At 46.1% G+C, this 26711-nt stretch overlaps 1 protein-coding gene across 1 annotated transcript in view; it reads right to left on the bottom strand.

The window, feature by feature from the left end:
- Positions 1–26711, bottom strand: part of LOC140729257 (multifunctional procollagen lysine hydroxylase and glycosyltransferase LH3-like) — a 91201-nt gene that overhangs the window by 54199 nt on the left and 10291 nt on the right. Inside the window, exons 2-3 of the mRNA XM_073048835.1 lie at positions 23706–23797; positions 16390–16526 (exon numbers count right to left, since the gene is read on the bottom strand). Coding sequence (XP_072904936.1) covers positions 16390–16526; positions 23706–23797 — 229 coding nt within the window. The remainder of the gene's footprint in view (positions 1–16389; positions 16527–23705; positions 23798–26711) is intronic.

Below are 26711 nucleotides of genomic sequence, written 5' to 3' on the forward strand. Positions count from 1 at the left end.
CCCGTATCCATTTAGATTCCCATTTATATATAAAGTCTTCTGGTATATTTTCTCCTATTTTATCTAGTTCTATTCTGATCCATGCCGGTTTGTCTTTCTCAAAAAAGGATGCAATAAATCTAAGTTGATTTGCTTTATAATAATTCTTAAAATTTGGAAGTTGTAACCCTCCTAGCTCAAATTTCCATGTCAATTTTTCCAACGATATTCTTGACATCTTACCTTTCCAAAGAAAATTCCTCACATATTTATTCAGCTCTTGAAAAAACTTCTGGGGTAATTGTATTGGTAGTGATTGAAATAAGTATTGTAATCTAGGGAATATATTCATTTTTATGGTATTTACTCTACCTACTAATGTTATTGGTAATACCATCCATTTATCAAGATCTTCTTGAATTTTTTTCAATAGTGGTAAATAATTTAATTTGTATATGTTCTTTATATCATTATCGACTCTTATACCTAAATATTTTATACCATTTGCCGGCCATCTAAATTGGGTTATTGATCGACATTGATTATAGTCTCCTTTAGTAAGAGGTAAAATTTCACTTTTATCCCAATTTATTTTGTAACCTGATACTTTCCCATATTCTTCTAATCTATAGGATAATTTACGCAACGATTGCAATGGGTTTGTTAGATAAAGTAGAACATCATCAGCAAATAAGTTAATCTTGTATTCTTCCTGGTTAACTCTAAAGCCCTTAATATCTGGGTCCATTCTAATCAATTCAGCTAATGGCTCTATCGCTAATACAAATAAAGCAGGTGATAATGGACAACCTTGCCTAGTTGACCTTGTTAACTGAAATGGTGTTGAAATTTGACCATTTGTCACTACTTTAGCTTTGGGATTAGTATTTAAGGTTTTAATCCATTTTATAAAAGATACTCCTAATCCGTATTTTTCCAATACCTTAAATAAAAAATCCCACTCCAATCTATCAAATGCTTTTTCTGCATCTAAAGCAACTGCCACGCTCATTTCGTCCCTCTTCTGTGCTAAATGAATTATACTAAATAAGCGAGTTACATTATCTGCTGACTGTCTATTTTTAATAAATCCTGTTTGATCCATATGTACTAATTTTGGTAAGCATTTAGATAATCTAGTAGATAAGATTTTTGCTATTATTTTATAATCAGTATTTAATAAAGAAATCGGTCTATATGATGATGGCTTTAAAGGATCTCTATCTTTTTTTGGCAATACTATTAAAATGGCTGTCGAAAAGGATTCTGGAAGTTTATGTGTTCTTTCCGCTTGGCGTATTAACTCCATAAGAGGAGGAATTAATAAATCTTTAAACTTTTTATAGAATTCAGGTGGAAAACCATCTTCTCCTGGAGATTTATTACTTTGAAGTGATCCTAGGGCTTCTTCGACCTCTTTCAATGTAAAAGGCATATCTAATCCCTTCTGTTCTTCCGTATTTAATTTTGGAAGAGTTATTTGTGACAGAAACCTTTCTATCTTGACATTGTCATTTTGTGATTCTGATTTGTACAACTCAGAGTAAAAATTCTTAAAAGCTTCATTAATTTCTAAAGGTTTATAAGTAATTTTATTTACTCTTGTTCGAATTGCATTTATTGTTTTAGAAGTCTGGTCTGTTTTTAGCTGCCATGCAAGAACTTTATGTGATCTTTCACCTAGTTCATAATATCTTTGTTTAGTTCTCATAATTGCTTTTTCCGTTCGATATGTTTGGAGCGTATTATATTGTAACTTCTTGTTAATAAGTTGTCTTCGTTTTTCTTCTGTCATATTTCTTTGGGATTCTTTTTCTAATTTTGTAATCTCTTTTTCCAATTGATCTATTTCTATCATATGTTCCTTCTTAATTTTAGAAGTATAACTTATTATCTGACCTCTCAAGTATGCCTTCATTGCTTCCCACACTATAAATTTATCATCAACTGAATGTGAATTTATATCTAAAAAGAACTGAATCTGTTTTTTCATAAAATCACAAAAGTCTTGACGTTTTAATAATATTGAATTAAATCTCCACCTATAAACTGATTCCTCTTTATCTATCATTATCATTGTCATTATTAAAGGAGAATGATCTGACAATATTCTTGCTTTATATTCCACATTATCTTGAATATTTGTTGATAATAGGAAAAAGTCTATCCTTGAATATGTTTTATGTCTATTTGAATAAAATGAATAATCTCTTTCTTTTGGATTAATTCTTCTCCATATATCAATCAGATTTAAGTCTTTCATCAATGATAGAGTTAATTTTACTGCTTTTGATTTTGTAACAACCTTTGTTGATCTACCTAAAGCTGGATCTAGACAAAAGTTAAAATCTCCTCCTATTAATATTTATCATGTGCGTTGGCCAAATTCAAAAAGACCTCCTGTATGAATTTTACATCATTTTCATTTGGTGCATAAATGTTCATAAGGGTCCATAGTTCTGAAAAAATTTGACAGTGTATAATTAGATATCTCCCTGCCGAATCAATTAATACGTTTTGTATTTTAATTGGTAGATTTTTGTTAACCAAAATTGCAACTCCTCTCGCCTTTGAATTAAATGAAGCTGCAATAACATTTCCCACCCAGTCTCTTTTTAATTTCTGATGTTCTATGTCTGTTAAATGAGTTTCTTGTAAAAAAGCTATATCTGTTTTCATTTTTTTTAATATATGTTAAAATTCTTTTTCTTTTTACTGGCCCATTAAGCCCATTAACATTAAAACTTAAAAAGTTTAGTAGATTAGTCATTATTTTTTTTATTATATTATTCCAATCTATAATAATACCTACCGTAGATTCCGGACTACAGAGCGCACCTGATTTTAAGCCGCTGGCACTAATTTTAGAAATAAAATCATTTTTTTAAATGTAAAGGCCGCACCGGATTTTAGGCCGCACCGGATTTTCGGCCGCAGGTGTCCCACGTTGTAATATGAGATATTTACACAGAAAGATATTACACGTGAGGATTTTTTTAACTTTTAATTAAATCCATATGGTAACAAAAACAAATACATATTGCAAATGCTTTTTTTCGAACCGTGCCCGTACGCGGCTACTTTTAAATATACGTTGCGTATACTTCTTTACTGAACAACATTCCAATATCTCCTAACGACTCGTAAAAAATATATATACTGCAGCCTACCAGGAAAAGTTATTGATACCTTTAACTTAAAAGCAGAGTTCGCTCAGATCCAAAGCCGCTCGCGTAATCCGCTCCCCCCCTCCTTTCCGTTTCATCGCAAACGGCATTTAAAAGCAGATTTCGCTCGGATCCAAAGCCGCTCGCGTAATCCGCTCCCCCCTCCTTTCCGTTTCATCGCAAACGGCATTTAAAAGCAGATTTTGCTCGGATCCAAAGCCGCTCGCGTAATCCGCTCCCCCCTCCTTTCCGTTTCATCGCAAACGGCATTTTCCCACAAGACGCCGCGAAACCGGGTGTGACGTCATAGCATCCCGCGATGTAGTACAGAAAACAAATATAGTTTAAACTAAGTAGGGTAGGTAGCACAATGCTTCGAGTGTTTTCCATGTTGATGAGGGTGAGTACAAATGACTGATTTACAATAATTTAATTGTGAAAGTGCGCTTGATTTATCGTACAATTTCATTGGACCTCTGTGAACTACTCATCAATTTTATTGGTCTACTGTTACGAGGCAAAATGTTTACGAGGCGGCATGAAAAAAATAATGTATTAGCCGCTCTGGATTATTGGCCGCAAAGTTCAAAGCTGTTCAAAATGTGGGAAAAAAGTAGCGGCTTAAAATCCGGAATCTACGGTAATCTTTCCACTTTCGTGGTATCTTGGGAAATCTTTATAAAAATCTCCGTGTTGCTATGTGTGTCCCCACCAATCATCCAGGCTAAAAGAAAGAAGAAAATTAAAATATAAAGAAAAAAACAAAATACCCCCCTACTAATGTTGTGGAAAAAAAACACAACATTACCCCCCTCTGCTGTACGGGTCATGGCAACCGCCATGATTACACACGTGGATCCCGCAGTAACCGATCCAAAGCTCCCCAGCCCCCCCGTAACACAAAAACGTATATGTATAAGAAGAGAAAAAAAGAAATACCATTCTCATTTAGTATTTCTAAAATTTTGCTTTTCTCTTCTATAATATCCATAAATGTCCATCACTTCTGTTTGTTGGGTCTATCTTCATCTTTAATCCATTACGTTTGGAAGTCTCTATGCGTAATTAGCGAATAGATGGAAGTTCTTGTACAAACTCCTCCGCTTTTCGATAATCGGGAAAAAATTTTTTTCCTTCCTCCAAAAAAATTATCAGTGTTGCTGGATGACGCATTGTAAATTTATAACCCTTTTCCCATAAGGCTTTTTTCACTGAGTTAAATTCCTTCTTTCTCTTCAACAGGTTGTAACTTATATCAGGATAAAAAAGAACTGGTTTTCCTGCTATCATCAATGGCCCGTTTCTATTTTTGGCACATTGGGCAGCGGCCTTCAGGATCTTTTCTTTGTCTTGGTATCGTAAGCATTTTATCAAAATTGATCGTGGGTTTTGATCAGCACGAGGTCTTGGCCTTAAGGATCTATGAGCCCTTTCGATCTCAATTGGAATTTCTCCTTCCATTTCCAACTTTTCAGGGATCCATTTCTGAAAAAAATTTATTGGATCTTCTCCTTCTATATCTTCTTTAAGTCCAACAATTTTAATATTATTTCGTCTACTGAAATTTTCAAGCTTATCAATTTGTTCCATAAATTGTTTTCTTTCTGATGCCCAAGCAGCATTTTCATTTTCTATTTTGTCCATTCTTTCAACCATGTCCTCCATTGTAGTTTCCAAGTCCGTAATTCTTTTTTCCATTTTTTCCTGTCTCTTTGTCATTTTATCAAGCATAATCTCCATTTTGGTCATTTTTTTTTGAGTATTTTTTGATTATTTTTAATTATTTTTAATGTGTCTAATTTACGCATTATTTGCCTCAAAGTCTTTTCTATATTTCTAGAAGGACTTTTAACTTCTTCTTCATCTGATCCTTCCGAGACATTTGACTCTCCCTCCGATTCGCTATCACTTTCAGTTGCAGTGGTAGCTGGGCTTTGTAGTTCTTGTTGCTCCCGTTTGCGCATGCTCCGTCCTTCGCGTTTGCGCAATTCACGATGACCCTTCCCTTTAGGAATGGCCATTGTTGCCGCGGTCTCTTGTTCCGCCTCGCCGGTGGCATCACGTACCTGAGACCGCGGTTCCTCGGCAGACGTGGGCCCCGCTCTTGTTCCAACTTGCGTAATCTTCCCGGTATTAGTTTTCTTCATCTTCCTTCTTTGAGGCATAGCTTGACACAATCCGGAGTAGTTTATAAGTAACTTTTAGAAGGTACTGACTAAATTTTCTTCATTTAGACATTAATTTATTAACTTTTTACGGGAGAGCTAGGTTCCAGCGTCTCGATCCTACGTCATCACGTGACGTCCCCCCCTCAGTACTCTTTCAACCCTGTTGACATCTTTCCTGTAGGTAGGTGACCAGAGCTGCACACCGTACTCCAAATTAGGCCTCACATAACATCCGTCTCAACTCCTGCACTCAACACTTATGGAGGACAATGTGCAGAAGCTCTCTTAACAACCCTATCTACCCGTGACACCAGTTTCAAGGTTTTATGGATCTGCATTGCCAGATCCCCCTGTTCTACTGGATGCTCACTGTGCAAGTCCTACCCTGGTTTGTCCTACTGAAGTGCAACACTTCACACTTGTCTGTATTGACTGTCACCTGCCATTTTCCAGCTGCGAGCTTTTACGGCCTTCCTCGCTGTCCACTACATCCCCAATCTCGGTGTCACGTGCGTACAGAGAAACCCAAGAGAACTTTCACCACGCTTACTGCAAGGATGAACTTCCTCAGGCGGGCTGACCAGTATACCGTGTCCCAGGGAAAGGAGTAATCTCTCCCGGTGAAAGGAGTAACACCTTGACCACAAACCCCACCTAACAGATAGGTCTTCCCTCAGCCTCCAACGCTCCAAGTTTACCCAACCTTTCCTGATAGCTCATACTCTCTAAGCCTTGCAGAACCCTGGTGGACAACGTCTGCAGCCTCTCCACATCCTTCCTGTAGTGTGGTGGCCAAAACAACAGCCAATTTGGTCAACTGCGCACAGTTCTGGTCTCCCTACCTGAGGAAAGATATGCTGGCTTTGGAGGTGGCGTAGTGGGAGTTGCTTCTGGAGATGAGCGGGTTACCCCCTGAGTTGAGACGGGCGGGACTATACTCGCTGGAGTTCAGAAGACCGAGAGGGAACCTTGTACAAACAATGGGCTCCTGTATATCGGTGAGACCCAATGTAGATTGGGAGACTGCTCTGCTGAGCACCTATGCTCCGCCCACCAGAAAGAGCGGGATCTCCCGGTGGCCGCTCATTTCAATCCTACCTGTCATTCCCATTCCAACATATCGGTCCATGGCCTCCTCTACTGCCACAGTGAGGTGGACTCAGGTTGGAGGAGCAACACCTCATATTCCCTCTGGGTGGCCTCCAACCTGATGGCATGAACATCGACTTCTTGAATTTCCAGTAAATCTCCACCCACCCACCTCCCCCCACTTCACCATGCCCATTCCTGTTTCCCTCTCTCACCTCATCTCCTTACCTGCCCATCACCTCCCTCTGGAGTTCCTCCCCCTTCCCTTTCTTCCATGGTCTTCTGTCCTCTCCTATCAGATCCCTCCTCCTCCAGCCCTTTATCCCTCACCAGTCATATTCCCAGCTCTTTACTTCACCCCTCCGCCTCTCCCGGTTTCACCTCTCACTTTGTCCTTCTTCCTCCTCTTCCCGCACCTTCTTACTCTAACTTCTCCCTTTCCTTCCCATCCTCGATGAAGAGTTTCAGCCCAAAATGTCGACTCTTTTCCTGCTGAGTGTTCCTCCAGCATTTTGTGCTTGTTCCTTTGGATTTTCAGCATTTGCAGATTTTCTCATGTTTATAAAGGGATGTACACGAGAGAGACGGGATAGTTATCAGACGGGACAGTTCTCGTCTGCTATCAGTCGGGATAATTATCAGACTGGACAGTTCTCGTCTGCTATCAGTCGGGATAGTTATCAGACGGGAAAGATCTCGTCTGCTATCAGACGGGATAGTTATCAGACGGGACAGTTCTCGTCTGCTATCAGTCGGGATAATTATCAGACGGGACAGTTTTCGTCTGCTATCAGTCGGGATAATTATCAGACGGGAAAGATCTTGTCTGCTATCAGTCGGGATAGTTATCAGACGGGAAAGATCTCATCTGCTATCAGACGGGATAGTTATCAGACGGGACAGTTCTCGTCTGCTATCAGTCGGGATAATTATCAGACGGGACAGTTTTCGTCTGCTATCAGTCGGGATAGTTATCAGACGGGAAAGATCTCGTCTGCTATCAGTCGGGATAATTATCAGACGGGAAAGATCTCGTCTGCTATCAGTCGGGATAGTTATCAGACGGGAAAGATCTCATCTGCTATCAGACGGGATAGTTATCAGACGGGAAAGATCTCGTCTGCTATCAGTCGGGATAGTTATCAGACGGGAAAGATCTCATCTGCTATCAGACGGGATAGTTATCAGACGGGACAGTTCTCGTCTGCTATCAGTCGGGATAGTTATCAGACGGGAAAGATCTCGTCTGCTATCAGTCGGGATAGTTATCAGACGGGAAAGATCTCATCTGCTATCAGTCGGGATAGTTATCAGACGGGAAAGATCTCATCTGCTATCAGACGGGATAGTTATCAGACGGGAAAGATCTCGTCTGCTATCAGACGGGATAGTTATCAGACGGGAAAGATCTCGTCTGCTATCAGACGGGATAGATATCAGACGGGAAAGATCTCATCTGCTATCAGACGGGACAGTTCTCGTCTGCTATCAGATGGGATAGTTATCAGACGGGAAAGATCTCGTCTGCTATCAGACGGGATAGATATCAGACGGGAAAGATCTCGTCTGCTATCAGTCGGGATAGTTATCAGACGGGACAGTTCTCGTCTGCTATCAGACGGGATAGTTATCAGACGGGAAAGATCTCGTCTGCTATCAGACGGGATAGTTATCAGACGGGACAGTTCTCGTCTGCTATCAGACGGGATAGTTATCAGACGGGACAGTTCTCGTCTGCTATCAGACGGGATAGTTATCAGACGGGACAGTTCTCTTCTGCTATCAGACGGGATAGTTATCAGACGGGACAGTTCTCTTCTGCTATCAGACGGGACAGTTCTCGTCTGCTATCAGACGGGAACAAGGACACAGTCTCAATATTCAGGGCAATAGGCTGAGGACAGACATGAGGAGGTTCTGTTTTCCCCAGAGAGTAGGGAATCAGTGGAATTCACTGCACAGAGAAACAGTAGAGGCAAACTCAGATATATTTAAGACACAATGAGGTAGATTGTTTTTGCTTTGCAGGGGAACTGAGGGTTTATGGGGAAAGGCAGGTAGGTGGAGCTGAGTCCGCAGTCAGATCGGACACGTGCTTGCTGAATGGCGGAGCAGGCTTAATGGGCCAGATGGCTGAATCCTGCTCCTCTCACTCATGATTCTAACTCATAAAATGCTTTGTACTCAGTGGGTGCAGACCAAATATCATCCCCAAAGTACACTGGCCTTGGGACAGCTGCAACAGCGAAGAGATGGTCCTTGGCGGACCGTGGATTTGCTAAGAAGGCATGGAACTGATGCAGGAGTCTGTGACCCAGTTCATCCCCAAAAGATGCCTTACAGGGCAGCTCATAGACAAACACACACACACACACAAACAAATGCTGCTGAAAGACACCCTTTGGTCTGCCCGAAACTTGATCAGGCCGCCCCCAAGAGCGACGAAGGACCTGAAGTTTAATCAATTTAAGCACCAGGCCAGATTGAAAAGTCAGGGTGTCCCTCGCCTCTGCTCCTGACGAGTTGTCAGGAGTTGCTCCTGCTCCTCCTCCCCATAACTTTTGATACCCTCACTATCAACTTCCTTTCAAAAATACCCAATAACATGGCCTCCACAGCCGCCTGTGGCAATGAATTCCACAGATTCATCACCTTCTGGCCAAAGGAATTCCTCCTCATCTCAGTTCTAAAGGGATGTCCTTCTACTCTGAGGCTGTGTCCTTTGGTCCTGGACTCCCCCACTAGAGGAAACATCCTCTCCATGTCCACTTTATCTAGCCTTTTCAATATTCAGTAGGTTTCAGAGTTCAACGTAATTTTATCATCAAAGTACATATATGCCACATATACAACCCTGAGATTCATTTTCTTGTGGGCATACTCAATAAATCTATAGAATAATAACCATAACAAAAGACTGCCCCCTCATCCTTCTAAACTCCAGCGAGTGCAGGCCCAGAACCATCAAACACTCGTCATACGTTAATCCTTTCATTCCCAGGATTATTCTCATGAACCTCCACTGGACCCTCCCCAATAGCAGCACATCAATCCTTAGACATGAAGGTAAAACAGGTCAGGGAGAGGTGCAAAGGCAGCAAGAGAGAGGTGGAAAGAGACCGTCTTCAGGGAATTGGAACCAAATTCCAGGCCTTTAATAAGTCTATTGCTTGATACGTGGCTGGTTTCTGCTTGATTCTGGCACTGCATGAGCCCAGCCCTTGTTCTCATAACTGTGGACTAGGTAAACTTAATACCGGTCCCCAATCAGTCTCATCACATGTCTGAAAATCCAGGACGCGGACAAAGTCCTCATTCTGAAAGATAAAATGCTCCTTGGGAAGACAAAGCCTGTGGAATAACAAGCTGTAAACCTCAGGACAAAGCCCGGTGTGGAATTTAGGGCAGGTGCAACACGAGATCATTGCTCATCTCACAAACCAGACGCTGAATCAAGGCTGTGCTTGTTACACGAGCCGCTCACTACCTGGTCGGCTGACTCGGACCTGGCACCTGATCAGACAGCTCAAAGGCAGTGGGGGAGGCTCCTGGCCCAACTCCCAGGAACAATCATTCACAGGTCAACCTTCCGATCCACCAGTTCTGAGTCGATGCTCTCCCCACAGCCCTATATCAGTCCCCAAAAACAGCACACGGCCCTTCATCAGTCCCCAAACTATCCCACTGTCCCAATCTCTCCCCACAGACCTGTATCAGTCCCCAAACTAATCCCACTGTCCCACTCTCTCCCCACAGACCTGTATCAGTCCCCAAACTAATCCCACTGTCCCACTCTCTCCCCACTGACCTGTATCAGTCCCCAAACTAATCCCACTGTCCCACTCTCTCCCCACAGACCTGTATCAGTCCCCAAGATAATCCCACTGTCCCACTCTCTCCCCACAGACCTGTATCAGTCCCCAAACTAATCCCACTGTCCCACTCTCTCCCCACAGACCTGTATCAGTCTCCAAACTAATCCCACTGTACCACTCTCTCCCCACAGACCTGTATCAGTCCCCAAACTAAACCCACTGTCCCACTCTCTCCCACAACCCTGTATCAGTCCCCAAACTAATCCCACTGTCCCACTCTCTCCCCATAGACCCGTATCAGTCCCCAAACTAATCCCACTGTGCCACTCTCTCCCCACAGCACTGTATCAATCCCCAAACTAATCCCACTGTCCCACTCTCTCCCCACAGACCTGTATCAGTCCCCAAACTAATCCCACTGTCCCACTCTCTCCCCACAGCCCTGTATCAGTCCCAAAGCTCCTTCACCGTCTAAACACCAGCACTCTCCCACCTGACCAGCTACTCAGTTGGTGAAGAGGTCACGCCATGAATATCCCTGTTTGAAGGCCGAGAGGTTGAAAGGCCTCCTTATCCAATATATTTCACCAGAAATTCACATTCCAGATTTTCCCAAGAAGTTTTTCTGCCACACTTGCTTGAGAAAGGATAAAGTGTTCAATAAAAGAATAAATAAGCAATGGGTATTTTTTTATTAATTTCCATTCAAGACTTGAATGGGATCCTTGTCCTCAGTTCTCTGCCACGGAGAACTTGTCTGGAGGTTAGAGAGCAGTCACAGATTCTCGAACAGAGTCTTGTTTGTCTTTAAACTCCCTTCTCTGGAGAAATCAATTCACCCCTCACCCCGAACCAGCCCGACTGAAGGATTGTGAATTCCTCAGGAAAAATCAACTTCTAATGGATTTCCTGGAGTAACAGAATACTTTGAAATCATTTGAAATTAAAAAAAAATCTCATATCGAACACCAAACTAATCCCACTGTCCCACTCTCTCCCCACAGACTTGTATCAGTCCCCAAACTAATCCCACTGTCCCACTCTCTCCCCCACAGACCTGTATCAGTCCACAAACTAATCCCACTGTCACACTCTCTCCCCACAGACCTGTATCAGTCCCCAGACTAATCCCACTGTCCCACTCTCTCCCCACAGACCTGTATCAGTCCCCAAACTAATCCCACTGTCCCACTCTCTCCCCACAGCCTGTATCAGTCCCCAAACTAATCCCACTGTCCCATTCTCTCCCCACAGACCTGTATCAGTCCCCAAACTAATCCCACTGTCCCACTCTCTCCCCACAGCCTGTATCAGTCCTCTAATCCCACTGTCCCAATCTCTCCCCCACAGACCTGTATCAGTCCCCAAACTAATCCCACTGTCCCACTCTCTCCCCACAGACCTGTATCAGCCCCCAAACTAAACCCACTGTCCCACTCTCTCCCCACAGCCTGTATCAGTCCCCAAACTAATCCCATTGTCCCACTCTCTCCCCACAGACCTGTATCAGTCCCCAAACTAATCCCACTGTCCCACTCTCTCCCCACAGACCTGTATCAGTCCCCAAACTAATCCCACTGTCCCACTCTCTCCCCACAGACCTGTATCAGTCCCCAAACTAATCCCACTGTCCCACTCTCTCCCCACAGACCTGTATCAGCCCCCAAACTAAACCCACTGTCCCACTCTCTCCCCACAGCCTGTATCAGTCCCCAAACTAATCCCATTGTCCCACTCTCTCCCCACAGACCTGTATCAGTCCCCAAACTAATCCCACTGTCCCACTCTCTCTCCACAGCCTGTATCAGTCCCCAAACTAATCCCACTGTCCCATTCTCTCCCCACAGACTTGTATCAGTCCCCAAACTAATCCCACTGTCCCACTCTCTCCCCACAGACCTGTATCAGTCCCCAAACTAATCCCAGTCCCACTCTCTCCCCACAGAGCTGTATCAGTCCCCAAACTAATCCCACTGTCCCACTCTCCCCCCACAGACCTGTATCAGTCCCCAAACTAATCCCACTGTCCCACTCTCTCCCCACTGACATGTATCAATCCCCAAACTAATCCCACTGTCCCACTCTCTCCCCACAGCCCTGTATCAGTCCCCAAACTAATCCCACTGTCCCTCTCTCTCCCCACAGACCTGTATCAGCCCCCAAACTAATCCCACTGTCCCACTCTCTCCCCACAGACCTGTATCAGTCCCCAAACTAATCCCACTGTCCCACTCTCTCCCCACTGACATGTATCAATCCCCAAACTAATCCCACTGTCCCACTCTCTCCCCACAGCCCTGTATCAGTCCCCAAACTAATCCCACTGTCCCTCTCTCTCCCCACAGACCTGTATCAATCCCCAAACTAATCCCACTGTCCCTCTCTCTCCCCACAGACCTGTATCAGCCCCCAAACTAATCCCACTGTCCCACTCTCTCCCCACAGCCTGTATCAGTCCTCTAATCCCACTGTCCCAATCTCTCCCCCACAGACCTGTATCAGTCCCCAAACTAATCCCACTGTCCCACTCTCTCCCCACAGACCTGTATCAGCCCCCAAACTAAACCCACTGTCCCACTCTCTCCCCACAGCCTGTATCAGTCCCCAAACTAATCCCATTGTCCCACTCTCTCCCCACAGACCTGTATCAGTCCCCAAACTAATCCCACTGTCCCACTCTCTCCCCACAGACCTGTATCAGTCCCCAAACTAATCCCACTGTCCCACTCTCTCCCCACAGACCTGTATCAGTCCCCAAACTAATCCCACTGTCCCACTCTCTCCCCACAGACCTGTATCAGCCCCCAAACTAAACCCACTGTCCCACTCTCTCCCCACAGCCTGTATCAGTCCCCAAACTAATCCCATTGTCCCACTCTCTCCCCACAGACCTGTATCAGTCCCCAAACTAATCCCACTGTCCCACTCTCTCTCCACAGCCTGTATCAGTCCCCAAACTAATCCCACTGTCCCATTCTCTCCCCACAGACTTGTATCAGTCCCCAAACTAATCCCACTGTCCCACTCTCTCCCCACAGACCTGTATCAGTCCCCAAACTAATCCCAGTCCCACTCTCTCCCCACAGAGCTGTATCAGTCCCCAAACTAATCCCACTGTCCCACTCTCCCCCCACAGACCTGTATCAGTCCCCAAACTAATCCCACTGTCCCACTCTCTCCCCACTGACATGTATCAATCCCCAAACTAATCCCACTGTCCCACTCTCTCCCCACAGCCCTGTATCAGTCCCCAAACTAATCCCACTGTCCCTCTCTCTCCCCACAGACCTGTATCAGCCCCCAAACTAATCCCACTGTCCCACTCTCTCCCCACAGACCTGTATCAGTCCCCAAACTAATCCCACTGTCCCTCTCTCTCCCCACAGACCTGTATCAATCCCCAAACTAATCCCACTGTCCCTCTCTCTCCCCACAGACCTGTATCAGCCCCCAAACTAATCCCACTGTCCCACTCTCTCCCCACAGAGCTGTATCAGTCCCCAAACTAATCCCACTGTCCCCCTCTCTCCCCACAGACCTGTATCAGTCCCCAAACTAATTCCACTGTCCCACTCTCTCCCCACAGACCTGTATCAGTCCCCAAACTAATCCCACTGTCCCACTCTCTCCCCACAGACCTGTATCAGTCCCCAAACTAATCCCACTGTCCCACTCTCTCCCCCACAGACCTGTATCAGGCCCCAAACTAATCCCACTGTCCCACTCTCTCTGCACAGCCCTGTATCAGTCCCCAAACTAATCCCACTGTCCCACTCTCTCCCCACAGACCTGTATCAGTCCCCAAACTAATCCCACTGTCCCACTCTCTCCCCACAGACCTGTATCAGTCCCCAAACTAATCCCACTGTCCCCCTCTCTCCCCACAGACCTGTATCAGTCCACAAACTAATCCCACTGCCTCACTCTCTCCGCACAGCCCTGTATCAATCCTCAGACTAATCCCACTGTCCCACTCTCTCCCCACAGACCTGTATCAGTACCCAAACTAATCCCACTGTCCCACTCTCTCCCCACAGACCTGTATCAGGCCCCAAACTAATCCCACTGTCCCACACTCTCCCCACAGACCTGTATCAGTCCCCAAACTAATCCCACTGTCCCACTCTCTCCCCACAGACCTGTATCAGTCCCCAAACTAATCCCACTGTCCCCCTCTCTCCCCACAGACCTGTATCAGTCCACAAACTAATCCCACTGCCTCACTCTCTCCGCACAGCCCTGTATCAATCCTCAGACTAATCCCACTGCCCCACTCTCTCCGCACAGACCTGTATCAGTCCCCAAACTAATCACACTCTCTCCCCACAGACCTGTATGGTTTCCCATACTAACCACTACGCTGTACTCTCAACCACGTGCCCAGTTTCAGGCTACAACTACCCTGGTCTTTGCATCCATGTTTATGCAGTACGAGCCTCTGTAACTCTTCACGTGCAGACATCTTGTGTGCTCTCATCTCACACAGAATGTTCAACGACATGGTGGGTGTTAGCAAGACAGCTAGACACCAGTCTTCCATGTACCTGCCAGGCCTTGTAGGGAACACCCAACCTGGCAGACCCCATCGCACCACACACCACAGCACTGCCAAACGTTCCACTGATCCTTCTGGAGGATGTTCAAGCATATCCCGGGTGGCTTCTTTACATTTCCTTTTACACACTGTATTCTGCACTCCATGAGTTTTCACATTAATACTGTACCTCAAACGATCTGCATGGGAAATAATATTTCATTGTGCATCTGCACATGTGACAATGAAACAACTGACACGTTACTTGGCAACGGCTTTTCACTCAGGCTCCAAACATGTCCAGTACTCTCACCACATCAAGAACTTGCATGTGGCATGTCTCTGTGATGTTCTGATCACACACTTTGAAAATTAAATAAGCATCATGCCAAGAGCAGGTTACGCACCAAAAGTTACCAATGCACACCCTCAGGGCTGGTATATCACGATTTAGGTAGAGTGAAACTCCCTCTACACCGTCCCATCACACACTCCCAGGGTCAGACACAGAGTGAAGCTCCCTCTACACTGTCCCATCACACACTCCCAGGGTCAGACACAGAGTGAAACTCCCTCTACACCGTCCCATCACACACTCCCAGGGTCAGACACAGAGTGAAGCTCCCTCTACACTGTCCCATCACACATTCCCAGGGTCGGACACAGAGTAAAGCTCCCTCTACACTGTCCCATCACACATTCCCAGGGTCAGACACAGAGTGAAACTCCCTCTACACCGTCCCATCACACACTCCCAGGGTCAGACACAGAGCGAAGCTCCCTCTACACCGTCCCATCACACACTCCCAGGGTCAGACACAGAGTGAAGCTCCCTCTACACTGTCCCATCACACACTCCCAGGGTCAGACACAGAGTGAAGCTCCCTCTACACCGTCCCATCACACACTCCCAGGGTCAGACACAGAGTGAAGCTCCCTCTACACTGTCCCATCACACACTCGCAGGGTCAGACACAGAGCGAAGCTCCCTCTACACCGTCCCATCACACACTCGCAGGGTCAGACACAGAGTGAAGCTCCCTCTACACTGTCTCATCACACACTCCCAGGGTCAGACACAGAGTGAAGCTCCCTCTACACCGTCCCATCACACACTCGCAGGGTCAGACACAGAGTGAAGCTCCCTCTACACTGTCTCATCACACACTCCCAAGGTCAGACACAGAGTGGAGCTGTTCTGATTGAGCTGGGAGTAATCCAGTGCAGATCACAAGTCCTGGTTATGTGACCATTGACATCAGGGCAGACAATCTCTGAAGAGTATTGATCGTGGCTGGGGTCACCTGTCTGGTAAAGACACTGCCCAGAAGGCGGCAACAGCAAACCACTTCTGTAGAAAAATTTGCCAAGAACAGTCACGGTCAAAGACCATGATCGGCCATGTCACACGACACGGCACATAATGAGGTTGGTGATGCTCACATTGGGACACTGGCCTTCTAGACTTCCCTCACCCCTTTGCTGGCTGTTTATGCCCCAAGGCCCTGAGATGAGAGGTTGAGTCCCACCAATTCATCACACCCCCACCGCTGACTGATTGTAACACCCCTCCCCCCACCCACCCCAGGATGGGGGGACCCACCTGCCCACACACTCAGGCACTGCCACAGCCCTACCTGTCAACGAACATGACGATGAGGTCTTCCTTGTCTGCGTGCCGCTCCAGCTCCTTTTTCAGCCATCGGACCTTCTGGCCACCTCCCACTGTTCGTGCCACGTCCCCTCCCTTCCATTCTTCACCCAGACCCAGCACCTGGAACAGTAAAGAAAGCCACCCTCCTCAAACCAAATGCATGGCTCTCCCAGGCCAACACGCACCTGCACCAGCCGCGTGGGTATATTAACACCGAGGTTGATAGGTTCCTGATCAGTAAGGGCAGCAAAGATTGGCGGGAGAAGGCAGGAGAAAGGGACTGACTGGACTAGTAAAGTTCAAAGTAAATTTTATTATCGTACATCGTCACCATGTACAACCCTGAGATTCATTTTCCTGTGGGCATACTCAGCAAATCTATAGAATAGTAACTGTAACAGGATCTATGAAAGATCAACCAGAGTGCAGAAGACAACAAACTGCAAATGCAAATATAAATAACCAGCAATAAATAACGAGAACATGAGATAATGAGATAAAGAGTTCTCAAAGTGAGATCATTGGTTGTGGGAACATCTCAATGGATGGGCAAGTGAGTGTAGTCACCCCTTTGTTCAAGAGCTTGATGTTTGTGGGGTAGTAACAGTTCTTGTACCTGGTGGTTTAATCAGCCATGATGGAATAGCAGAGCAGATACAATGGGCTGAATAGCCTAATTCTGTTCCGATGCCTTATGGAACTGCCAACTGACCACAACCTTGTCTTCATTGACACACGAAAGCTTGTGTGCCTCAATGACCCACAGAGCTTTGTGGGCTGGAGTCAGGGCTTTATGCTTTGGCTCTTGGTGGGGTCATCCATGCCAAACAGGTCAAAGGGTAGAGGCCAGTCTGAGAGTGGTCCTCCAGGTTCAGGGGTTCAGCTCAGGGCCAACAACCCTGACAGGTCAAACAAAATTGTTCCGGAAACAGCAATGAAGAATCCTTCTACATCAGAGTGACTTGCATGACTGACAGCAGTGAAAACCGAGAGAAAGCTACTGACATGATGAAGGAAGCCATGAACGCTGCTGGAGATGGAGGACCTTCACTGCTGTCCTAAACACTAGTGGCATAACGGGCTCAAGAAGAAAACCTGACCATGCTGAGGAGATGGAGGGCTGATCTCGTCAAAACTAATGTATTTGCGATTGTGACGGGGGTGAAGCGGCCAGTACACAGGAATATTTCCTCTCTGTCTGGAAAGGGGGGGTCTCTCTCAAAGTATAAAGAAAAACATGTTACAATGAGGAGAAATCTCCCCCTAACAAAAAAAAACAAAATCAGGAGTCTCTGGAATTCTCTCCTCCACCTTCAGCAAGGGTGGCGAACATTTTCTTGATAGTGAGTGCCGGCAATAATTTTCTAAAAAATTTCTGGGATACCATGGTAATTTTGAGGAGAGATTATCAATTAGTAATAATTCTAGATTTTTGTTAGGGTAAAGGATGAGTCCTGTTGCTTACTTATGCAAGTTCCTTTTATTAATAAATTCACATTAATAAAACTATATTTCATTAAGAGTTTGAGGAGATTGGGAGTCTCATCAAAAATGGTTGCAAATTTCTACAGATGTACTGTGGACAGTATTCCGACAGACTGCATCACTGTCTGGTATTGAAGGGCCGAAAGAAGCTGCAGAAGGTTGTAAGTCTAGTCAGCTCCATCTTGAGCACTAGCCTACAGAGTACTCAGGACATCTTTAGGGAGCAGTGTCTCAGAAAGGCAGCGTCCGTTATTAAGGACCTCCAGCACCCAGGACATGCCCTTTTCTCACTGTTACCATCAGGTAGGAGGTACAGAAGCCTGAAGGCACACACTCAGTGATTCAGGAACAGCTTCTTCCCCTCTGCCATCCGATTCCTAAATGGACATTGAACTCTACTTTCTCATTCCCTCGCTTTCCGCACGATTTACTCTCACAACCAACGGACTCACTTTCAGGGACTCTTCATTTCAAGCTCTCCAAATTTATTGCTTATTTATTTATTATTACTTTTTTTGTATTGGCACAGTTTGCTGCTTTTTGTAGATTGGTGTCTGTCCGCCCTGTTGGGTGTGGCTGTTCATCGAGTCTGTTGTGTTTCTAGTATTTACTTCGAATGCCCGCAAGGAAATGCGTCTCAGGGTGCGTATTTCCATTTATTTATCTACTAACATAAGGCGCGGAACAGGACCTTTCAGCCACGCTGGCCAAGACCCTCGATTTAACCCTAGCCTAATCACGGGACAATCTACCAACCGTTACGTCTTTGGACCATGGGAGGAAATCGGAGCACCCGGAGGAAACGGGGAGAAGGTGCAAACTCCTTACAGGATCCTGTAAAGCGCTGTGCTAACCACTACGCTACCGTGCTGCCCCTATGCCCCATCCTTCACGTGAAGAAAGCTGCTCCTGGTACCCCTTTAGATCTCGCGCCTCTGCTTGCAAACCAATGCCCTCGCGTTGTTAGCAACCCTTCTGTGGGAAAAGGCCATGTACTTTTATACTGTCTATCCTCCGGTGATCATTCCAGGCAATAAAGTCCAGGTCTACCCAACCTCAATTGTAACTCAGATCCCCAAGTCCAGGCATCATCCTGATGAACCTTTTCTGCATTCTTTCTAGCTTAATAATGTCTTTCCCATAACAAGCTGAGCATTATTGTACACAATACTGCAGGTGCAGCCTCACCAATTTCTGACTGATGAAGGCCTGCATGTCGAATGTCTTCTTTACTTCTTCACCAAGTTCCTGGGTGTCATATATGCAGTTTGATAACAAATTTGCTTTGAATTTTGACTTATTTTGTAATTTGCACTAACTTTATGTCTTTTCGTCGTACTGCTGCCACAAAGCAACTCACTTCACATCATATAGGACTGTGGTATTAATTCCAACTCCGATTTTTAATCAACAAAACAAAACAGCTGTCAAACCATGGCTGAAGGATTAGGCCCAATTCTACTCCTTGCGTTTTGGGAAGGGTGGGAAAGGTCTTGGAGCTGGGGAGAGAAAGCAGTGTGCAGAAATTTCCAGATACGATGTACTTTGGCCTTAGATCGGAGAGACGGTGACAGCTCTTCTTGGAGTCAAAGGTTGGAGAGAGGGTGCGAAGAGCATAAGGGCTTCAGACAGGTCAGAAGGGAAGTTCCCACCAGCAAATCATCCAGGAGGAACTGGCTTAAAAAGCTGGTCAAAAGTTACAAAGTACGTATAGAGTACAGAGAAAATTTACAAAGATGTTGCCGGGTCTGGAGAACCTGAGTTATAAAGAAAGACTGAATAGGTTAGGACTTTATTCCTTGGAATGTAGAAGATTGAGAGGAGATTTGACAGAGGCATACAAAATTATGAAGGGTAAGATAGGGTAAGTGCAAGCAGGCTTTTTCCACTGAGGATGGGTGGTACAACAATTAGAGGTCATGTGTTAAGGGTGAAAGGTGGAAATTTTTAAGGGAATATGAGAGGAAATTTCTTCACTCAGAGAGTGGTGAGAGTGTGGGATGAGTTACCAGCACAAGTGGTCCATGTGAGCTCGATTTCAACACTTACGAGAAGTTTGGGTAGGTACATGGACGGTGGGAGTATGGAGGGCTATGGTCCCAGTGCAGGTCAACAGGAATAGGCAGCTTAAATGGATCGGCACAGACTAGATGGGCCAAAGGGCTTGTTTCTGTGCTGTACTTTTCTATGACTAGATAAAACTTCAGGAAGTGGAACTTTGTAGGGGTAGGGGAACAAATCAGGGGGAACCAAGGGAAGGTAAATTTACAGGATAACGGGGGAAGGGGGGGAACAAGTGGAACAAAGAGACAACACAGACTCGACGGAGTAAATGAACACTCTCTGCGCTGTAACAACCCCAGGTACCAATACAGGGAAGGGAAAAGCCCAAGAGGAAGCTTTCAAGTTTCCAGGGAGCAGTTTACATGCATTCCTCAGTACAGAGCCTCCCAGTACTGCTGCGTACACAGGACGATGTGTTGAAACAGCTATGTAATCAATCACATTGCAGCTGACAACCTGGCAGAGACACAGCCCAGAATCTCTGACAAACTTCCGCAAATGTGTGGTGGACAGCGTATTGACTGGCTGCATCACAACCTGGTATGGAAACACCAAAGCCTTTGAACAAAAGATCTGACAAAAGGTAGTGAATTCACCCCAGTTCATCAGCGGTTAACCGTCTGCAGTGGGTGGAATCTGAGAGTACTTCAACCATTGAGCACGTCTACATGAAAACAACATCCATCAGAGATCCCAACCACCCAGGCCATGTTCTCTTCTCGTTTCTGCACAAGAGCCTCAGGACTCACAGCACCAGGTTCAAGAACAGTTACTACCCCTCAACCACCTTGAACAAAAGGGGATAACTACACTCACTTGCCCATCCATTGAGAAGTTTCCACAACCAAAATTATCTCATGTTCTTGTTATTTATTGCTATTTATTTATATTTGCACTTGCAGAGTTTGTTGCCTTCGACTCTCTGGTTGATCTTTCATTGATCCTGTTCTATAGATTTGGTGAGTATGCCCTCAGGAAAATGAATCTCAGGGTTGTACGTGGTGACACTTATGTACTTTGATAATAAAATTTTCTTCGAACTTTGGACTTTGAACCAGGCCAAAGTCTGACCATTAACCACCCATTCCCACAGATCCCATTTCATTCGCCCATCAACTACCCTCAGATTCTACCCACTGACATCACGTGTCATTAGGACGTGGGAGGAGGTCATGGTGGCCGCAAGGGAGAACATGCAAACTCCGCACAGACAACAGTCACTGAAAACCCTACTGACCACCTCAATTTCTGCCCCACGGTGTCAAGGACTATCCAGCCAAGCTGAGGCTATACGACATAAGAGCAGAATGAGGCCATTCAGCCCATCAAGTCTGCTTCGCCATCCCATCATGCCTACTTATCGTCCCTCTCAACCCCATTCTCCTGCCTTCTCCCTGCAACTTTTGACACCCTTACTAATTGAGAACCTCTGCTGTAATTATCCAATCACTTGGCCTCTACAGCTGGTTGTGGCAATAATGCATCACCCTCCGGCTAAAGAAATTCCTCCTCATCTCTGTTCTAAAGGGAGTCCTTTTAATCTGAGGCTGTGCCCTCGGGCAGGAGATTGAGGACCTTCATTGCTACCCTAACCGCCATCGGTGTAACAAGTAACATGTGCCCTCTGGCCCTCCATTCCTGCATTACTGGAAACATACTCTTCACGTCCACCGTCTAGGCCTTTCAATATTTGCAAAGTTCTAATGAGATCGCCCCTCATTCTTCTGAGCTCCTGACAGTGCGGACCAGAACCGTCAAATGCTCCTCATTCCTTAACCCTTCCATTCCCAGGATCACTCTAGTACACCTCCTCTGGATCCTCTCAAGTACCAGCGCTCCTTTTTGCTTAAAGGGCCCAGACCTGTTCCCAGTACACCAAGCGTGGTCTGACCAATGCCTTATAAAGCCTCAAACTGGTTACCGACTGCGTCTGGCCCCAGTGCACCCACCAAGAGCGAGGCAGACAGCATTTATTGATCCTGCTGACCAGATCTGGACACTGCATTTATTGTAAGGACTTTGGAGAAGGTGCAGAAGAGGTTCAACAGGACTCTGCCTGGTTATGAGGGCCTGAGCTAAAGGACAGGTTGGACAAACTTCTCTCGGCTTGTGGAGACTGAGGGGACACCAGATGGAAGTTTGACAGATTATGAGAGGCACGGATAGAGCAGGCAGACGGGATTTTTTATGAGATGCACGGATAGAGCAGGCAGACGGGATTTTTTATGAGATGCACGGATAGAGCAGGCAGATGGGATTTTTTATGAGATGCACAGATAGAGCAGGCAGACGGGATTTTTTATGAGATGCACGGATAGAGCAGGCAGACGGGATTTTTTATGAGATGCACGGATAGAGCAGGCAGTCGGGATTTTTTATGAGGCACGGATAGAGCAGGCAGTCGGGATTTTTTATGAGATGCACAGATAGAGCAGGCAGTCGGGATTTTTCTCCCAGGGTAGAACTGTCAAATTCATAGTATTTGAGCTCAGAGGGTGGTCAGTGGCTCAGCGGTCAGTGTAACACTACTACAGCACCAGCAGAACAATTTCTGCCACCATCTGTAAGAAGTTTGCACACGTGGGTTTCTTCACTTTCCTTCCATGTTCCAAAGACTGAGGATCCTTGTTCTAGCCGGGGTGGTAGAGGGAGACAAGCTCCCACTACCTATTAAACGCTCCCAAAGGTGTGCACCTCAAATAGCCTCTGACAACCAAGTCCAGCTCCTGACCTTCACGTGTGGCTTTCTACTGACAGAAGGGGCAAAGGCGGGTTACTGGCACCTTAAAATCAGTCGCTTCGGGCAGATGGGACTCATCAGCCATGGCTGGCAGCTCATCTAGGAGAAGGAAAACTCTGATCTCAAACCTCTGCTGCCTTGCGGGTATACCCACTCACGGGGAAGGCTTTGGGAGTATACCCCCAGGGAAAATACGGAGTTGGAGTCCCTGAGGCAGCCCTATGTTGAGTTTAATGCTGACTGGCAACTCCTGCGATGTTGCTGGTGCCAAGCTGTATCGGTCTCTGCCGTTCCTTTGGGTCCATCAGATGTGAGGAGAGGGGGAGCTTGCTACATGGACAAAAGCTTGCTCTCCATATCGTACAGCCCAGACAGCCAGGACCACGGCTGACCCACTCCCTCAAAAGACATACAGACGGGTTAATAGGCAAGACCGTAAGATATAGGAGCAGAATTAGGCCATTTGGCCCATCAAGTCTGCTCTGCTATCTCATCATGGCCAATCCATTTCTGTCTTGGCCCCAATCTCCTGCCTTCTCCCCGTATCCCTCCATGCCCTGACTGATCAAGGTTAATTAGCCAAAAAGGTGCGATTGGTTGGCATGTGCCCCTTGGGCTGTAAAGGCCTGTTACCGTGCTGTATCTCGAAAAGAAGAAATACAATAGATTTGTGGAGACTGGGGTGGGGAAGTTTAAAGGAGGTGCATGCAGTAGGGACTTGGTGACTTTAGATTAATTAGCTTGGTACAACACAGTGGGCAGTTCGACAGTCACAGAAAGCAGCAAGGAACGGAGAGATGGGGACACGTACAGGCAGAAGGGATCAGACTGGCACAGAGGGCCTGTTCTGGACAATGTTCCAAGCGAGGACAACAGAGCACAGATCTCCTTTCCCAACAGGAACTGTGGAGACTGGGAATGTGCCCCCATCTCCCCCACCCCCACCGATTACAGCCACCAGGCCACACACCCACTGCCCTGAGGACAATTCTGTCCACCCCCCCCCTCACCTTGATCGTGTAGTTAAAATGTTTTGCAGTCCGGATGAAACGTTTGAAGCCTTCAGTCTCACTGGTTGCCACAGTGATCACCAACAAGTTATCTGGGAGAGACGGGGTTAAAGGTGAAATCAGTGTCGGCACACAGAAAGTGAACACCATCCCCCATCCCATGTACGTAATACGCCCCCACCCCCACACACACAGACTTCCAACAAACTTGTAGACCCACAGACTTTGGGTCTTCAACTTCCCCAATGGACCTGTGGAGACTCACGGGGCCAGGACTTTGGCCAATCAGCCCCAGGACTCACAAATGGTGATGGATGAAGACCCTGAATGAGGGCACTAACTCACTAACGACAAGACCACAAACCACAGGCCTCGAACTCAGTGTCACCGACTCGTGCACCCAGGGCGTCATGCCTCCTGCCTGCACGGAACTCCAACCCCAGAATCCACCAATCACCAATGCCTCGCTGACTTGGGGGGTGGGGAGAGAGGTCTACCAACATTCGTCCTTGCTCGTCTCCCAGTCTGACACCTGACTATGGACCTCCTTCAGCACACGACCCCACCGCTGGCCTTTGAATGCACAGTGGAGGCCTAGACTCTGTCCTGGCCTCTAATTCCACCACATCCCTGTCCCTCGACCCTAACCTGACATCTAACTCTCCTCCTCTCTGTCAAATCCACCCCAGCAAACCTACGTAGAAAAGCAACTACATCTCAACCATGACCTCGACAGATAACACAACTCGATGCCACCTCGACCTAGGAGTAGGAGTACACTGTTCCCTGAGAGTGGCGTCACAGGTAGACAGGGTGACGAAGAGGATATTTACCACCCTAGCCTTCTTCAGTCAGGGCAATGAGAATCGGAACCACAATCGGGTTTAATATCCCTGGCATATGTCGTGAAATTTGCTGTAATGCGGTACAATGCAACACAGAATGATACAAAATGAGAACTACGGTGAGTATATATATACATATACATGTTTAACAAATGGTTAAATTAAATTAGTGCAAAAACAGACATGTTTAAAAAGTGAGGTAGAGTTCATGGGCTCAATGTCCGCTCAGAAATCAGATGGCAGAGGGGAAGAAGCTGTTCCTGAATCGTTGAGTGTGTGCCTTCAGGGTCCTGTAACCCCTCCCTGATGGTAGCAATGAGAAGACACCATGTCCTGGGAGATGGGAGTCCTTAATGATGGGTGATGGGTGCTGCCTTTTTGAGGCACCCACTGCTCCTTGAAGATGTCCTGGATATGACAGAAGCTCGTGCCCATGATGGAGCTGACTTATAACTCTCTGCAGCAGCCCCCCCCCCCCCATACCAGACGGTGATGCAGCCAGTTAGAATGCTCTCCACACTACATCTGTAGAAATTTGAGTGCCTTCTTTATAGCTGCATCGATACTTTGCGACCTGGTTAGAACCTCAAGAGATACTGACACCCAGGATCTTGAATTTGCTCACTCTTTCCACTTCACTTCTGTGAGGATTGGTTTGTGCTCCCTCGTCTTACTCTTTCTGATGTTCACAAACTGCTCTTTGGTCGTACTGATGTTGACTGCAATAGTAGCCAATAGCTGATATACCTCACTCCTGTACACCCTTTCGTCACCATCTGAAATTCTGCTAACAATGGCTGTATCATCCGCATATTTATAGATGGCACCCAGCCACCCAGTCATGGGTGTAGAGAGAGAAGAACAGTGGGCGAAGCACACATCCCTGAGAATAGAAGTTGGAAGATTATGTACAAGATATGGGCATAAAGGGATCTGCGAACAACACATGTCCAGAATTCATTGAAAGTGGCATCACAGGTAGTGAGGGTCCTAAAGAAAGCTTTTGACACATTGGCCTTCATAAATCAAAGTATCGCGTACAGGAGACGGGATGTTATGTTGAAGTTGTACAAGACGTTTGGAGTATTGTGTGCAGTTTTGGTCACATATCTATAAGAAAGATGTAAATAAGGTTGAAGAATACAGAGAAAATTTACAAGGATGTTGCCACGTCTGGAGGACCTGAGTTCTACGGAAAGATTGAATAGGTTAGGCCATTATTCCCTAGAATGTAGAAGATTGAGGGAGATTTGACAGAGGTATACAAAATTATGAGGCGTATAGATAGGGTAAATGCAAGCAGGAAGGCGAGGCTACAACCGGAGGTCATGGGTTAAAGGTGAAAGGTGAAACTTCTCTCACAGGGTCGTGGTAGAGTGGAACGAGTGGCCAGTGCAAGCGGTGCATGCAAGCTCGATTTCAATGTTTTAGAGATGTATGTGGATGGTAGGCGTATGGAGGGCAGTGGTCCCGGTGCAGGTCAATGGGAGTAGGCAGATAAATGGTTCAGCATGGCCTAGATGGGCCAAAGGGCCTGTTTCTCTGCTGTATTTTTTCCATGATTCTATGACCACACCTTGAGAACTGCACAGTTTTGTTCACCGTTACTGTTCACATTGTACTCCCTCCAGCTTGACAATGACGAGTTATGAGAATGTTGCCAGGGCAGTTTTGTTCACCGTTACTGGAAAGGCATTGTACTCCCTACATCTTGACAAAGTTATGAGAATGTTGCCAGGACTCAAAGACCTGAGTTATAGGGAGTGGCTAAGCACTTCATTCTTGGGAGTGTAGGAGACTGAAGTTAGCCTTACCAAGGTCTGTAACGTCAAAGGAGGGTCACAAGAATGATTCCAGGATTGAAAGGCTTGTCATATGAGGAGCCTTTGATGGCTCTGGGCATGTATTCACTTGAATTCAGAAGAATGAGGGGCGACCTCACTGAAATCTATCGAATGTTGAAAAGCCTCGATAGAGAGGATGCTTCCTATGATGGGGGAATCTCGAGGGGTGCCCTTCAAGAACAGAGATGTGGAGGAATTTCTTTAACCAGAGGGTGGTGAATTTATGGAATTCATTGCCACAGATGGCCGTGGAAGCCAAGTCATTGGGTGTATTTAAGGCAGAGGTTGATAGATTCTTGATTAGTCAGGGCATGAAG

The sequence above is a fragment of the Hemitrygon akajei genome, chromosome 6, assembly GCF_048418815.1.
Source record: "Hemitrygon akajei chromosome 6, sHemAka1.3, whole genome shotgun sequence".
Classification (NCBI taxonomy): domain Eukaryota; kingdom Metazoa; phylum Chordata; class Chondrichthyes; order Myliobatiformes; family Dasyatidae; genus Hemitrygon; species Hemitrygon akajei.